The sequence below is a fragment of the Dunckerocampus dactyliophorus genome, chromosome 9, assembly GCF_027744805.1.
Source record: "Dunckerocampus dactyliophorus isolate RoL2022-P2 chromosome 9, RoL_Ddac_1.1, whole genome shotgun sequence".
Taxonomy (NCBI): domain Eukaryota; kingdom Metazoa; phylum Chordata; class Actinopteri; order Syngnathiformes; family Syngnathidae; genus Dunckerocampus; species Dunckerocampus dactyliophorus.
This window is the reverse complement of record NC_072827.1, coordinates 27,875,766-27,891,948: the sequence shown is the minus strand read 5'-3', so window position 1 is coordinate 27,891,948 and position 16,183 is coordinate 27,875,766. Positions and strand designations below refer to the sequence as shown.

At 42.5% G+C, this 16,183-nt stretch overlaps 1 protein-coding gene across 6 annotated transcripts in view; it reads right to left on the bottom strand.

Annotated features, from left to right (window-relative positions):
* LOC129187568 (ATP-binding cassette sub-family C member 4-like) overlaps window positions 1-16,183 on the bottom strand; it is a 59,540-nt gene that overhangs the window by 10,573 nt on the left and 32,784 nt on the right. For 3 of the 6 annotated variants that reach the window (XR_008572435.1, XM_054787035.1, XM_054787036.1), the window contains exons 21-27: window positions 11,358-11,508; window positions 10,630-10,749; window positions 8,597-8,707; window positions 8,424-8,524; window positions 7,090-7,281; window positions 4,430-4,585; window positions 375-464 (exon numbers count right to left, since the gene is read on the bottom strand). Coding sequence is in view for 4 of the 6 variants with exons in the window: in XM_054787035.1 (XP_054643010.1) it covers window positions 375-464; window positions 4,430-4,585; window positions 7,090-7,281; window positions 8,424-8,524; window positions 8,597-8,707; window positions 10,630-10,749; window positions 11,358-11,508 (921 nt within the window). In the remaining 2 variants the exon portion in view is untranslated. Of the gene's footprint in view, window positions 1-374; window positions 465-4,429; window positions 4,586-7,089; window positions 7,282-8,423; window positions 8,525-8,596; window positions 8,708-10,629; window positions 10,750-11,357; window positions 13,970-16,183 lie in introns of those variants that run through there. The other 3 variants (XR_008572436.1, XM_054787037.1, XM_054787038.1) reach the window with 3 other exon arrangements.

Genomic DNA, 16,183 nt, shown 5'->3' with positions numbered 1-16,183 from the left:
CACACCCATTAACCGCCTGGCACAATGCAAGGCCAGGTCCACTGATGACCTTGGCCAGTGCTCTCTTGTGGCCAGCCCTCTAGCTTTAATCCAGGCCACCAAACCCATTCAGACGCAGGACCAGGAGCTGAAGCCCTTCACTGTGGGGGGAGCCTTCATCCTGATTGGCCTGACTGCCCAAACACATCTCCCCCAGCACTTTCAATGGTTCCCAGTTACAAGCCGCACATTGAGCTGGGCCCCATGGCCCTAATGGGATTTCCCCCCATGACTTGTGGCGAGCAGGGAGGCTGAATGGCAGCATTGTACGGGGGGACAGAGGGATCCCCCCCTGGGCCGGCAAGGGGGAATCATTCAGAGCCAGGCTGAAGTACCTCTTGGAGTGCATTCCACAGGTCCTCATCTGTGTGCTGCCTGAAAGGGTCCAGATTCTTCCTCATGGTGCCCGTGAAGAGAACAGGGTCCTGTGGATAGATGGATATAGAAAGAGAAGGCCGTGGCCAGTAAAGATAATGACAAGGGCTAAAATGTATGAAAGGGTTAAGACAGGCTTTATGGAGCGCATCTAGGAAATGTGCTCGGGAAAAGGTGCTCACAAAGGACTTGATACACTTGGGAGTCCTATTCAGCACTTTGGCCAAGTATGCTTCCCTGAGTTGATCTTTTATTTTAAAACAAAAAGCCCACGTACAAAGGTTGAGAATGGAGTACAATAGATTCTGTAGAGTTGCAAAATTAGTAAAGATTAGTGATAACCATCTCCAAATTTACAACAGTCAAGTTCATCTATGACAGAACGGTTCAAACAGGTAAACCACCCTTAAATGAGGACTACTATTCAAATGTGACAGCCACAACCAGCATCTAAAATAGTCTGCATCTTTACAGCTAAGCTCAGATACAATGCAACCCTGGCTTTTGTTCATAATTTGTTCCAAGAGGCTAGACTAAAACCCAAAAGTATGAAAACCAAGGCAATCTTTCCCTGAGAAAATAACGTGTATGCAACTAATTTGTGCCAGACACACAAAAAAATCAACAAAAATACATTTTATGGGGAATAATACTAGTTCTACAGGCAGAAAACAATGTCAAATAATTATAAATGACAAATGGATTGAAGTTATTGCTGGTGCGGCCTTCCCGTGCATCCTGGCGAGATTGAATTCAACAGTGTTTCTCACATGTGACAGTATAGCGTGAAGTGCTGGCACGCGCAACTTTCTCAGGCCCCATGGCGGATTATTTAGCAGTCTTAAAAAATGCACAGACAGTGAGTCAGCGTTTTTTGAACACCTAATACAGCACATGGATTAGTTTATGTGCAATATGTACAAACTCCGGGGGACATTTTTGACGAAAACCAATCACATAAAAAAACTGGGGCGTAACAAAACCGAGCACCCAATGTGATGCAATGAACAAGAACACAATTCTCAACAAACTTAACTTTACGTGAAAAGACTGCACCATCTCCCACCTTGTAACCATGAAAATAACACTTTTAGAACTTCATATCTGCTATCTGCGCCTTAGATGTTCCACTGCTTTATTTCCAAAAAGCTTTTTTCTCCCATTACGGACAGCAAAAATAGCAGTCCCAATTCAAACTAGTTTTGTGACATACTTTAATAGAGGATTCGACGTTCCGGCGGATAATAAAACGCTTTCAAGCACAACTTTCCATTCAACAATGATGTGCTTCACCAATTCTAAGCCTTCTGTTTGCTTCCATTTTTTATTGCAAAGTAATTCCTGAGAATTCAATAGAATCTGAAAGGGGGTCTTTTAATGTCATATGCTAATATAAGCGTATCGTAACAAATCCGGGTGCCCTCGCTGCTGAACGTATCAGATGAATATCACACTCCGTACTGAAAATGAGGAAACTTATAAATGACACAACAATCTATTCCCCGTGAAAGGCTGACTGGATATCATGTTATCTTTGACATATAGACAGGAAAAGGTTTTTCATATGCAAGCGTCTGCTCTGTGTGTAACTAAGAGTGCACAAAAGCATGCAGTCACAGTTGTGACTTCACCTGCCATTTTCCCCGCAGGAGCGAGTAAACAAAGTCACATCACATCTATTTCAAACTAGTCTGTACGAGGAAGCAAAACTTTCTCTTAAGACGCAGCAATGCCAGAAAACTATCAAACCCACACCGAAGCATTAATGAAACTGTTTTGGGCAATTTTGGCTGTGATCGGGGGTTAAGTGACGGCATACAAGGGGGACTCTGACTGCGAGGATGGGGAGACTTCTTCTAAGCAGCTTTCCCATGTTTGGGGGGTAGAGGGCTAATCCCCTGTCAGGGATGGGGAGTTGCTCTCTTCGCAGTGCGGGCCGTGGGAGTCTCCTCCTCCCCCTCCCTCCCTACACTCTGCTGACACTCACCCGCAGGCTGGCATTTTCCTAATGCCGTATCTGTTTCAACAAGCGGAAATAAAGTTAAACTGTCTCAGGGCGTCCGTTTTGTCTCGCTTTGAGAAATCCCCTGAGTGACAACTGTAATTCTCTCTACTTGTTTTTAATGCAAGGTGAATAACTAGCCAAAGTGCCAGGGTTTCTGTCTCATATGGTTTGAATATAACAACCCAACAATATGTCATCATTTCACCATAAAAGAACAGTTTGGAAATGATGTGAATGGTATGTTCACTTGATAAAAGGACAGCGTCTTTCTTGTTGCTACGGTATGAAGTATGGTAAGAGTCGTCATCTTAACATCTAACATTTGTGATCCAACATCAGGGTTTCACTACATGTAATTGATCGTGGCGGTGCATCACTACAAAAAAAGCTGACACACCTTAAAAATTATTTTTTTTTACTTGAAAACAATTTTAAGTAATATATTGTATGAATGGGCCGCACGATGGCTGAGTGGTTAGCATGTTGGCCACACAGTCAGGAGATCGGGAGGACCTAGGTTCAAATATCCGCTTGGGCATCTCTGTGTGGAGTTTGCATGTTCTCCCCGTGCATGCGTGGGTTTTCTCCGCGTACTCCGGTTTCCTCCCACATTCCAAAAACATGCATGTTAGGATAATCGGCGACTCTAAATTGTCCATAGGTATGAATGTGACAGTAAATGGTTGTTTGTCTATATGTGCCCTGCGATTGGCTGGCGACCAGTCCAGGGTGTACCCCGCCGCATGCCCGAAGTCAGCTGGGATAGGCTCCAGCATACCCCCGCGACCCTAATTAGGATTAGCGGCATAGAAAACGGATGGATATTGTATGAATGGATAAAGATATAGACACATACAGCATATAGCTTATTATTTACACACATATTCACCACAATTAGAAGACGATTTAAAATATCATAAAAATGTTTCACTGTGCTTTCATTTGATAAGCACCCGAATCGCCTGGCACTTGCGCATGTGTGACCAGATACAAATCAAATCAAATCAAATCAAAGTTTATTTGTATAGCACCTTACAACATCCCAATGGTGCCCAAGGTGCTTCACAAGAGTAAAAACAGGTTATAGCAAATGAGAACAGGGTAAGATCGAATAAGATAGAATAAAAAAAAAATAAAACAAAATAAAAATAAAATAATAATAAAAACCTGTTTATGACCTTCTAAATAAGATTTTACCATTATTAGAGGCCTCTAGACATGAAACCACACCCCTATAGTAACCTTTACACTCATACTAACCAATAGAGTAGACATAATAACAGAAAATAAGACATTCATTCATTCATTTTCATTCCATTTTCTTGTCCTCACTAGGGTTGCAGGGGTATGCTGGAGCCTATCCCAGCTGACTTTGGGCGAAAGGCAATGTACTCCCTGGACTGGTCACACGCTGAGAATACTGCATATCACGTCTTTGAATTCGTCTTCTGAATGCCTTACATTTCTTTATTTTGACCATTTTTATTCTTGAAATGCCTAATTTAAGCCAAGAATATGTACAATTTGATCGAATATGCATATTTCTTTCACTAATAATAGGCCTTAGTCAACCACGAAAGAGCAATAATTTGTTAATTTATTTTGAAAAACCATGATAAGAGTGAAGCTGCGAAATTCGAACTGCAAAGTGGTGGTTTATGTTAGCTGGAAACTAGTCATCCCAATTACTAAGAAAATGAGAAATACGTTCTTGAAATATTCCAATCCGCGTGAATGATGACTAATTTGGGTCACCACTTGTCATTAAGGGGTGACCATGGGTCCCACAGCCTAACCAGTTGAGAACCACCGGTCTATACTAGTTAGACCAGTCAGGAAACATATTTCGTTAGCACTTGAATTAATTATTTTGCCAATTTTGCATGACAAAATCCTGCAGATCACCGTTGCTGTCTATAGTGGTGCCTTTCTTGCTAAATATGGACGTGTGCACTGCTTTCAATATGTCGAGTATTGAGAGAAGTTAGTAGTGATAAAAAGAGGAATGACCTGCGGTATGATGGACATCCTCTGCCGAAGAGTATGCAGACCAACGTCAGATGTCTGGAAACCATCAATCACTATCCTGCCCTCGGGTTCTGCCAGGCGGAACAAGGCCGACATCAGAGAGCTCTTACCAGCGCCGGTTCGTCCCACAATGCCCACCTACAGGGGACAGATAGAGAACTCAGTCATACACCAGAGAAATCCTGCGGAAACAGACAAATTGCTGCCATGCTCCCTCTTCCACTATCCATCACTGGGCTTTTTGTTGAAGTGCCATGTCTCTGAGGGGCCATGCCATCGGACGGCTTGTGTGACAAGAGAACAAAAAAGAAGACTGATTGAAAGGAGTTAATATTTTAACTTTCGACAGTCGTTACACAGTCGTTTCAGCTATTGCGTGTTTGGGCTTTCACTGAACTACAAATGTACACTTAGAATGACTAAAGGAGATTTCCATATGTGTAGTATCTGTAGTTTGAAAAATGGCAATATTATCCCAGGACCACTTCAAACTGTGCATTTTACAGTTTCATCGCTGATCAAATTAACACTTTCTAAGCTTCAGATTCTGTTGAGAAGTATTTTTAAAGACATACCAGTAAACCTATGTATTTTTAAAAACGTTTTCAGGAGTACTCTTACTGGTTCATGATGTCAATCCATATTTTATACAAAATATTTAGGAAATTATGCCCGAAAGTCACAGAAAACTCAATCCACTGCCATGCATGAAGTCACGAAAGACATTACCTTATCAGGCATCGAAAGATTAACTTGTCTTTTATGGCTTTTTCTTTGGCTTTTTTGTCACACTTACTCCTCAAGAAAATATGCATAATTTGTATCGATATAGATGCTCAATATTGGCATTCTTACCGATAACCGATACACCAATATTGTCCAGCACTTCGTTACCGATACCAATATCATATATTGCCGATATAGGTAGCAGCGCTTCCCTCAAACAAATGTCAGGTCACATTTTGAACACATGATGCTTCTTTTATTGCGATGCCACAGGATGCATTTCACAAATAAACACATTTACAGTATACAAGTTGTCAAAAAAGTGCTAAGTTTATTTTAAACATTTTGTCTCAACAAAATAGCCATTAAAAATCATGACCAATAGTCTACTAAAATAACAAGTCCTCCTGCTATCAAAAAGTAAGGTCAGTTGGTCTTCATGAATTCACAAATAAGACTCCAATTAAATAATGCTGGCAATGACACAATTTGGAAACCTGCACATTTCTATGTGGCACAAACATCCATATAAGAACAAAGTAAAGTGCAAACTCTAGGATAATGCAATCAGTGAAATTATAAACTGGGATCATTCAGCATGTCACACTTGAACGCAGCCAAAGGTGAAGCTTGGAAATTAGTCTGGACCGCGGATATACTGAGCTAACAAGCTTGTTGCTATGTGGAGCACGATATCATTCACGGTAGTAAAAAACGTCACCGATATGAACAGATGGCATTTTTACGCCAATATCGGTGGTCTGATATTACCGGACATCCCTATATGTCACTGCTGTACTATACTGGAAAACACTACATTAACTTGTTACCTTGTCATGTTTTACTGGGTTAACTTCTTTTTACACTTAAGTGAGCAGTAAATTGTTACGTTAAAAGTTGCTCGTACGTAACGGCCACAGTTTTACCACGTAACAGATTATGTCTGCTTCCCAATGGGAAAATAGTTTTGAAATCCCAACAAATGTGTGATTGCATTATCGTGTGTGGTCAGTATGTGGTGTAAAAACGAAAGGTTAGAGTATTATAGGACACACAGGGTGGGGTTTGTCTGAATGCGTTGGAAAACCCCTTGTGGTGGTGGTGTGGTGGAGCATGTGTGTTTTCAAACAATGCAATGCAATGCTATGATAGACTGTTTCACGGGCATTGTGGGTAGCCATTGACCAAGTAATCCAGTTTGGTGTAAAAATGCGTCTGCTGGTGTCACATCTGAGTAAAGGGGAGTTGCATGTGCTTTAAATCAGCTTATGAACAGTATGTGACTTGAGGGGTGCTGCAAATGGTTGTGATGCTCCGGCTTGTCAATATAACCTTGCTAACCCCCATGACATGCAGCACAGATTCCCTCCCCCTCATCCAATTCTGCCAGCCAGAAGCTCTACACTTATCAACCTATTCATTGTGAAATCAGCCCACCCTGGCCAAGCATAGCCATGCAAAAACACACCCCCTTGCATTAAACACAATCCCAATCATCCTCGACCATCTCCATCTTCTTCCCCTTTTCTCTCCATGTGCCTTCCCTCTCTCGCCTATTGAATGAACAGTTGTCACCGCCAGGTAGCTCAAAATGCAAATTGAGACCGAATGGATCCACTTGAACAGTCTTAATTACAAGATATGTATTCCATGAATCACAAATGGTATAGTGCTGGAGAATCAGCGGCACAATATGCTGTCCTTTAATAATTGATTGGGAAAGAATGCCGCGTAACAATGCAGCACATTCCAACTGCATATCAACCTAAGTCATGGGTTGTGCACACCAGTGGGCCCCCTATGAGAAAGATCTCACCGATTGAAACAAGGAATATGATTATTTATAAGGAGTTTGACACTGCGTGAACCTCATTCCCTCGTATGTGAATGTGTGTGTGCTTGGTGGGAGTGAAGACCTTTTCTCTGGATGTGAAGATGACAGTCAGGTTCTTGAGGACCAACGGATCATTGGCACTGTAGGAGAAGTTGACCGAGTCAAAAGTGATGAAGCCTCTCTTGGGCCAATCAGGTGGTGGCATTGTGTCTGTCTCCCAGGCTGCTTCACTCTTCAGCTCTGTGTACTCCACAACTCTCTCCACGGACGTCATCTACAAACACAGAGTATAAATAGCATTCAGGTGGAATATTGATTGGATGTTGACAGTTCCACTTTGTGAGAACAGTTTGGGGAAGAACAACAACCTTTGAGATGAACTGGAACAGAGATTAAGCCAAGACAAAACAGTCAAGAAAGTCTTCCCAGAATAGTAAAAGGTCTCCTGCTACTTCTCCAATTAAATTATTTTCAACCAAAAAGTATAAGAAAACCACCACCAGCTAGCATGTTAGCAATAGTGGTTTAAGAGAACAGATTTAACAAATAAATCTCTAGTTGTTACAATTACAAGTTAATATTTGTTGAAATTACTGTTCAGCCCGAATAAAATGATTGACGTTCAGGCTGTCAATCACAGCAGTCTCGCACAACGGATGCAATGGTTGCTATGTGCCTGTTGAACCGGTGAGTGAAGTCATACGTGTTTCCAAACACTGCCTTTGGTACGTAACGTTATCCTTTTGCTGTGTGCGTTTGTATAATAGAGCACACCTTATGTGGTCCCACGAGGATGAGGGTGTGATATAATGCAGCAGCTTTAACACCTTTATTCAATTAACCGCCGAGTCTCCTGCAGTTGTCAGGTGTGTGGTCTGAAATGTTGGTGTGAAACGCATACGTGGTGCACTTACCGTACTAGTTAGCTTGGTAGCATGCTATGTTTAAACCGGCGGCCGTCGCTTGTGTCCCTGCAGTGATCCCGTATCCTACGCATTACAGCTGAGCAATGTGTTGCAAACATAGAATAATGGGAGTGTAAAAGTGACTATAGGGGTGTTAGTTCATGTCTACAGGGCTCTAATAATGATCAGAATTGCATTTAGAAAGTCATAAACAGGTTTTCTATGCTCTAAATATGAAAATGTTCCATTTATTAATATTGAATCCTACTTCTCGGAAATTCACTTATTGCTGTCCAACCAACTAACTGACAAACGAGGGACTGTGCAGTATTTGCTATTTAATTTACTTGTCTAGGTGTCCTTATGCTTGTATTAATATTGTATTATTTTGTATATGTATATGTGTATATGAATATGTATGTATGTAATACGTGTAATATGTAATACATATGTCATATGTAAATGTATATACAATTCTATTAATATAAGATGCATTTAAAAGTTCTCACACCATGTTCTCAATCTCCGCACTCTGTCTAACGCCCCACTGAAACATGCCGGTCAGTGTCACTGCGTAAGACAGAGCCAGGCCGACTGCACCGGGGTCCATTTCTGCAATGAAGGAACAAATGGTCAGACGACGTCAAGAATGTGTCACATTGCTATATGAGGCCCATACAGTACCATCCCTGAAATAAAGACATCCAAAAGCAGTAATGCCCACGAAAATAGAACAGATCCCGTCGAGACGTACAGCTAGCCAGCGCGAGGTAGTCAGGAACAGGAACCAGGCCTCTGTTAGCAAACACATGACAGTGAGCCCATGAATATAACGTAAGGCACACATGTAATGAGAGCCAATACAAGAGCTGTATCGATAATGTCATACACGTACTAACATTCGGAGTTTGGCGAGCTGCTATACTGTACACATTGTCACTTATTACCAAAGACTGAATGTTTTATTCATTTAGCACTTTACATGATGTTAGTGGTAAACGTCTTTTTACACTTAAATGCCTGTTAAGAATGTTAAAATGTCGCCGGTACTTAAAACATTACGTTTACAATTAATTAATTAATGAAGGTTTTATGATGACAATTTTTCCTGTATTTATTTCCTACAGAAAAGGAGATGGTCTGACATCCTAGAACATTCTGTTTGCACTATATTTTCATTGTGGTTTATTGTGTTTCTGCTATGCTTTTCCTTCTGTTGTCGTTAAATAAGACGACCAACCTAGAAGCAGCTCAGTAAATTACAACCCCAATAATAAACATTTTCAAATTAATACCTCTCACAGTGTCAATTAAAACTGACCATTAATTCATCTTATATTTTGATATCGAGTAGTTGTATTGGATCTCATTTAATTGTGCTTGTGTAGCCAATTAAAAGTGAGTACAGTCGTCCCTCGCTACATCGCGGTTCAAACATCGCTCCCTCAATCTATAGCAGCTTTTCAAAAATTAATTAATAAATGATTGTTTCACTGTTTCGGTTGACTATTGCCTATTATTAGTCAAAGAAATATTGACAAGTCATACGTGGTATTCTTTCTGGTCACTAGGTGTCAGTAATGCTACCATGGATGCAGAGTCTGACATGATATCATGGAAAAAAGTTCTTCCATTCCGTGTGTCTGTCCACTCAGTTTCAAATCCTTTCTTAAGTTTAGAATAAATTGGAGGCTAACTAGTTGGCTCAGTAGCTTGCTGTGCTTAAAGCGGCGGCCGTCTCTTATGTCCCGGCAGAGATCCCGTAGCCTGCGCATAAGCGTTGTGCATGCCATGTAATTGACCCACATTGCGTTCGAGATACTCCAACAACAACAACTTTGCCGTTGCTAAAGTGTGAGTTATTATGTCTTATTATCGATTATCATATCTACTATATTAGGTAATACGAGTACAGTGTTCCCTCGTTTATCGTGGGGAATAGGTTCCCACACTTTATACACTTTTCGCACATTTCTCTCTTGTTTAAACACTCAAAAAAGTTCAAACCTTTGTTTGAGTTTTAATGATCAACACAAGAAATTATGAAGTCACTCACGCGTATTTCACTCATGTCACCTTTTGGTCCTGGCGCCGTTCCACTGTACTGTAGGGTTTTTGTATCCTTGTTAAAACATACTGCTGCAGACGAACCGAAGATTCATTTACAAGCTAGCAAGCTAGCAATGGCACAGGAGACATGGCAGGACGGCACGAAGGAGAGTGCTTGACAATGGTCTACAGCCAACCAGGACGCAGAAAACAATGGGCGGTGCAGACAAACAAGAGAGTGAAGAGATAGACACCCAACTTCCCACAATGCAATTCTTCTTAAAGGGCCAGGCTCGGCCTGTAACAGCATTCAGATGCTGTAATGAAAAAAAAAAATGAAGCCCAAAAAAAAAACGCGAAACAGCAAATCCGTGAAAGGTGAACCACGGTAGAGCGAGGGACCACTGTATAAAGGTCATTATAGGGGTGTTATTTCATGTCTACAGGGCACAGAGCTCTAACAACGTTAAAACCCACTTTTAAAATGTCATAAACAGGTTTTCTATGCTCCATCTACAAAACTATTTATTAATATTGAATCCTACTTAGTGGAAATTCACTTATCGGGGTCGGGTCTGGAATCATTTAACTGTGTTAAACGAGGGACGACTGTATACGTTGAGTTCCACAGCAGACTCAGTAGTGGCGCGACAATAAGGTCTCCTGACCTGAGTGACGGTCTTGATAGTCGTCAAACATCTTCTGAAACCTCTCCTGAACCTTAAAAGCTCGTATTGTGCTCAGGCCTTGGAGAGAAGAAGAGAGGTGGGAGAAGACGGGACTCCGAGCTGTGGGTAAATAAACAAAAAAAAGAGTTAGCTACTCATACAAACAAATTACAAAATGCTCTGTTTGCACTTCCATCCCGCTGCGCCTTCATTTAAATAATGAACAGTCTATTCAGTGCTTGAGTGTTTCTATAGAGCTCAGTCAAGCAAAGACTTCAAATGTTAGCTTGTAATATTTGCAGCTTCTGCATTAAACCATTTTATGGAAATGTTGCAATTCAGCGCTCTTTTGTCTCCATTTGTCAGGCTCACAAAGCCTAAATGTTTCCGCCGAGGGTTTTAATAGAACCTTTATTCTTGAAGATGACAGAACCTATTGGCCAATGTGCATTTGGGCCTTTGCCGTACACATTCAAAATAGGTGAACTGAAATCCTAGTCGTGCCCACTTGGCATTTTCCCTATTGTACGTGATGTCATGAACTCCAGTCTCTTGAGGAAATTGCGTGTGGCCGAGTCATGGGCCAGTGCCACCTTTAGCCTTTATGCTAATGACCATGGAACTCCTCAATGGTCTATTAGCATTCCTGTGGTCCGCCTTTTGTCTCCCACTACCAATGGACATGCCTACGCCCCCACGCAATCCCTCCACCCCCTCAAAAAAATTACTGGTAGCCTCCAGGCGCTTGATATCCCTGGAAGTCTGGAGGAAGTAGCGCCGCAGACACAGGAAGACAACGAGGAGAGGAACAAACGGTACGAGGATCCAGGGAATGATGATGGAGGACACTACAATCACTCCAACAACCTGCAGGAATACCTGAGAAGACAAGCAAACAGCAGCTTTAAAGAGTAAACAAGACAAACTTTTCACTTCTGTCTGCACGCTGCCGTCGTAGAATAAAGTAGCAGCAGGTTCGGTGACTCACTGCGTGGAAAGAGAATCATGGCAGTGTTAATTCTCACTTAGTAGCAGGTGGAAATTTAGCACTTGGCATCCCCCGGGTTGAGCCTTCAACACCTCTGGCCCCTTAAGTGGAGGTGGCAGGCAGCAGGCCAGACCACAGTGACTCTGGCAACGACACTGTGGCAGTCTGATACATCACAAGTAAACACACACACACACATGCTGTACATCACTGCCCTCAACAACAACACAATGAGTCATCCGCTCAGTGCATGGCTCTGACACACACACACACACACACCACCTGCGCTCTCATGAAAATGTCATAAGCCTCTGACAGGGTCATACTTTTCACCTCGTATGAAAAAATCTGTGATGCTTTTAATAAGTGGCAGGATTGCATTTTATTTTTCAGTGGAACCTTGGTTTTTGTAGGATTCGGTTTTGGACAAAAATGATTGATAAAGGTATGTGTTGGTTATCATACGACCAAACAGTGTGCCTAACCAACTAATCTGTAGAATCAAGTCCCGCCCCAAAAAAGTATCCGCACATTGGTGACTCGGTCTGTATGAAGAATGGATATTGGTCCTTCTATCGATGGGGCACTATAGACAGATTCCGGCCAGGGAATCCTTTAATCATCTTTATTACGTGTGTGTGTGATTTATTTGTTCATAGAGCGCACACCGAACAATTTACAACTCTGTATCTGTCTCCTTCCTTCCTCCTAATAGGCACAGTGTGCCATGCTCTGATGAGGCGTCCAACGCACTGCGTATTTCTGAGTGGAAGCGGAATGTGTGTGTGTGTGTGTGTGTTTGTTTTTATTAAGTACTGCTGCAAAAAAGTGCCAGAACTTTGATAAAGAAGATGAGAAACACTACTGAAATCAAGAAAGATGTTCTGGCAAATTAGGAAGGTAGCGTCTGTTACAATGGGATTGTCATGTAAAGGTTGGTAAGTTAACACAGGTCGCAGGGGGCCGACTTAAGGAAGACATTACAGAAAGTGATGTATTACATACAAGTATGCAGATCTAACTGTCCACTCGTTACAGTCAGGTTTGTAACGAACTAGAGTGAAACAGCGTCCGCGTGGCTCTTCTGTCCCCTGCCCTCCCCTACTCTCTCCACTCATCACCATGTTCACCAGCAAGTCTTCTAGAAGTGACGTTAAATGTTCATTTATCCATTTAATTCATCATTTATATTATATTTTGCTTTATACTTGTATTTTGCTTTCTTTTATGCATGTGATGGTATAATTATTCTTGAGAAAATGTGTTTTGCGTTCATATTTTTTTGGGTGTCTGGATGAATTGGATTTACATGGTTCCTTAAGGGGAAAAGGTATGTTTCGGTTTTCCTCTCACCTTCTGTAACAGATTATTGACGAAAACAGAGTTTCCTCTGTACTTCAGTCTTATTTATGTTATTACTATTATGATTTACTGTATCTCACAACAGTAATTACGTCGATCAATTAGGTTATTAGCAATGGCTTGCACGGTGGCACGGTGGAAGTGGTTAGCATGTTGGCCACACAGTCAGTAGATCTGGAAGATCTGTGTTTGAATTTCCGTTGGGCATCTCTGTGTGGAGTTTGCATGTTCTCCTTGTGCGTGTTTGGGTTTTCTCTGGGTACTCGGGTTTCCTCCAACCTTCCAAAACATGCATGTTAGGTTAACTGCCGACTCTACATTGTCCATAGGTATGAATTTGAGTGTGAATAGCGAACAGTCCAGGGTGTATCCCACCTCTCGCCTGAAGTCAGTTGGGATAGGCTCCAGCATACCCGCAACCCTTGTGAGGATAAGCGGCATAGAACAGGGGTGTCAAACTCGTTTTCATTGAGGGCCACATGGCAGTTATGGCTGCCTTCATAGGGCCACTTGTAACTGTTATTATACAAGTATATGAATATAAATATAACCTCATGATATTATTACACAATGCCCGTGCACTTGATTATTATATTTTTACTAACAGAGTGGTGGATAACTTGCTTTGATTTGAGAAGTGACGCGGACACATCAAGGTGACAAGCAGACATTCAGGGATTTATTTTTGATAACAAAAAATGCTTGGAATATCTGATCAGACAATATTGAAGTTTAGAAAAACTGCATGCAGTACAATTTTTCAGTCAAAATGAAAGAATAAATACATTTATAAGGAAAAAGATGAGGTGCATTATTGACACACACTATTCCCAAGCTTTTGCAGGCCACATAAAATGATGTGGCGGGCCACATCTGGCCCCCGGGCGTTGAGTTTGACACCTGCGGCATAGAAGATGGACGGACGGCTTGCACAGTGTGAGGCAGCCCTCCCCTGGCCCGTGCCACAAAACGTCAGGGTAGGTACAGCAGCTTGGGAAAAATGAAAAACATTTTTCAACCCTGTCAAGCTAATTAGCTGTGTAAACAGAGTGTGGGACGTACAGAAAACACCAAGGGGGCGTATGCTATGATATGCTGGGGTCTGAGCATTCACATCATTTCCAAAGTTGGCTCGCAAAAGTTCACTATTGTTGCTTTTACTTCCCTAAACAAAACGATACATCTATGAAATCCCATAAACGCATAACCTCACATAACCTCACCTGAAATTAGGCACGTCCCGAAGAGAGGAATCTAAAAACGTCAAGATTAGCATCACACTTCTACCTTCAACCAGACATTCAATTCAGCGCCTTAATTACAGACGCTATCTACCATTTAGGCACACATTTAAGCATGATCACTTTCAGCGTGTTTTTATGATGAAAAGCCACTCAATTCCGTTTGCGGGTCAGATAAGAGGGTATTACCAGTCCAACCACCAGCGTAGTGGAGCCCACACAATCAAGCGGGGAGTGGAAACTACGGAGCACATCCGATCCCGAGAATTTCACACTACATAAGTTTCAATCTGAGCCCTGATGGAAGGCTACCAGACTGCAGAGAGAGATGGCGCACGGGCCATTACTGCACGCTATCTCGTCTCCTTCCCTTGCGGCCAACACACATTAAGTGAACAAAAATCCTCCCTGCACTGTTCTTTAGGCTGTGCTGCTGTGACATCGCTCACTCATGCTGACTGCTTCGTTCATTTGAATTCTAATTGGAGGATCACCAGGGCCCGGGCCTGACCCGCCTTATCTGACGATTGGGGTCATCAAAGGGGACACGTTGAGGAACAGGAAGCGTTAGATAGCAGCCCTCCTGCTCCCCTCCCGTGGGCTCGCTGTCGCCATGGCCTCTCTGTTTGATGTGATCCATTTGGCCTGGTCCGCCGCTTATCGTGTCAGCATCGGGAACACGGCGGCTCCCGCCCACCACTACACACAGATGGCTGCGATAAGTCATCCTCACCCTCTCGGACCACATCCATATCTCTTGGTGTAGCCGCACAGGAACAGAAAACTCCCAAAGCCACATCCCGCCCGCACATAAAAGTGGATGGATGGAAGAAAGGTTTTGTATACAAATAAAGAATTAGAACTAATTGCTCTTTAGCAAGGAAAAGAAAGCTCCTGCACGCATGTGATTGACTCATTCATGCACAACTGCTGTGTGCAAAGTCCATTCCGATCCCAGCGGACCCTAATTGCTTTATTTTCTTTTGCGATAGCATCACCCCTTTGATGTCGCAATAAATGCAGAAAATTGAAGTTAATCACCATATTTGTTTGGGGCAGCGATAGCGGGCCTTGTTGCACGGCACAAAGTAAACACTGGGCTTTAATTAAACATCCCTCCAGACACAAGGAGTCGCTCCGCTCTCTTCTTCTCTCCCTTGCATTCTCCCATTATTTACTGACACTGCGCCATGCTCACCACTGGGAAAAAATTGCAAACAAAACAGGAAATGAGGGGAAAGCACAGCAAAGAAAAGTCCTCAAAAGAAGTCCTCTGTCATTGCTGGAATTTTTTTCTCGTCCACACTTTTCTGTGACAGGGTGGCACAATAAGCTGCAAGGGTCAGTGGTACTGAAACAAAACAGGGCTGTTTCACTCGGGCTCTGTTACAATAGAGGTGACCCGATCCATTCTGCTCTGTCTTCGGGCTTTATTTTAGCATTAAATGCCCAGATGCGGCCTGCCTTTCTTTGAGAGAAATGACTGTGGACACCTCCTTCACATTTTGTCCTTCTGGGCCATTTTCACTTCATAAAGCTGCAGTCAATGTGTTTTGTTGTGTGATGAGGAGAGGCTGACACATACCGTGGTGGTCTACATTGGTGGCTGAAGTAGTCCTTGGATTAGGGCCTTTGTGTGCCGTGAAAAGGTAAAAGAAGTCACTTATTTGGGCTCAGTCAAGCTGCTGATTTCCAACCCCATCTTGGAAATAAGAGAAAAGCTTTGAAATGTGCTCTGCCCAATGCTCCAACTATAAATCATTTGTGCCCGCCATTCAGTCATCCCTTCTTTTCTCTTCCTCACGACACAAAACACATTTTTAACTACAAGGGAGAGCAGTGATTGGTGAATCGCTCAGCAATGAACACAGCGCTGCAGACAGAGAGCCCGGGATTCATCATTTTGACACATGGGAAGGTTTCTGGGCGAGGCTGAGACTGTGTAAAAGGAAGTTCCCAGGCT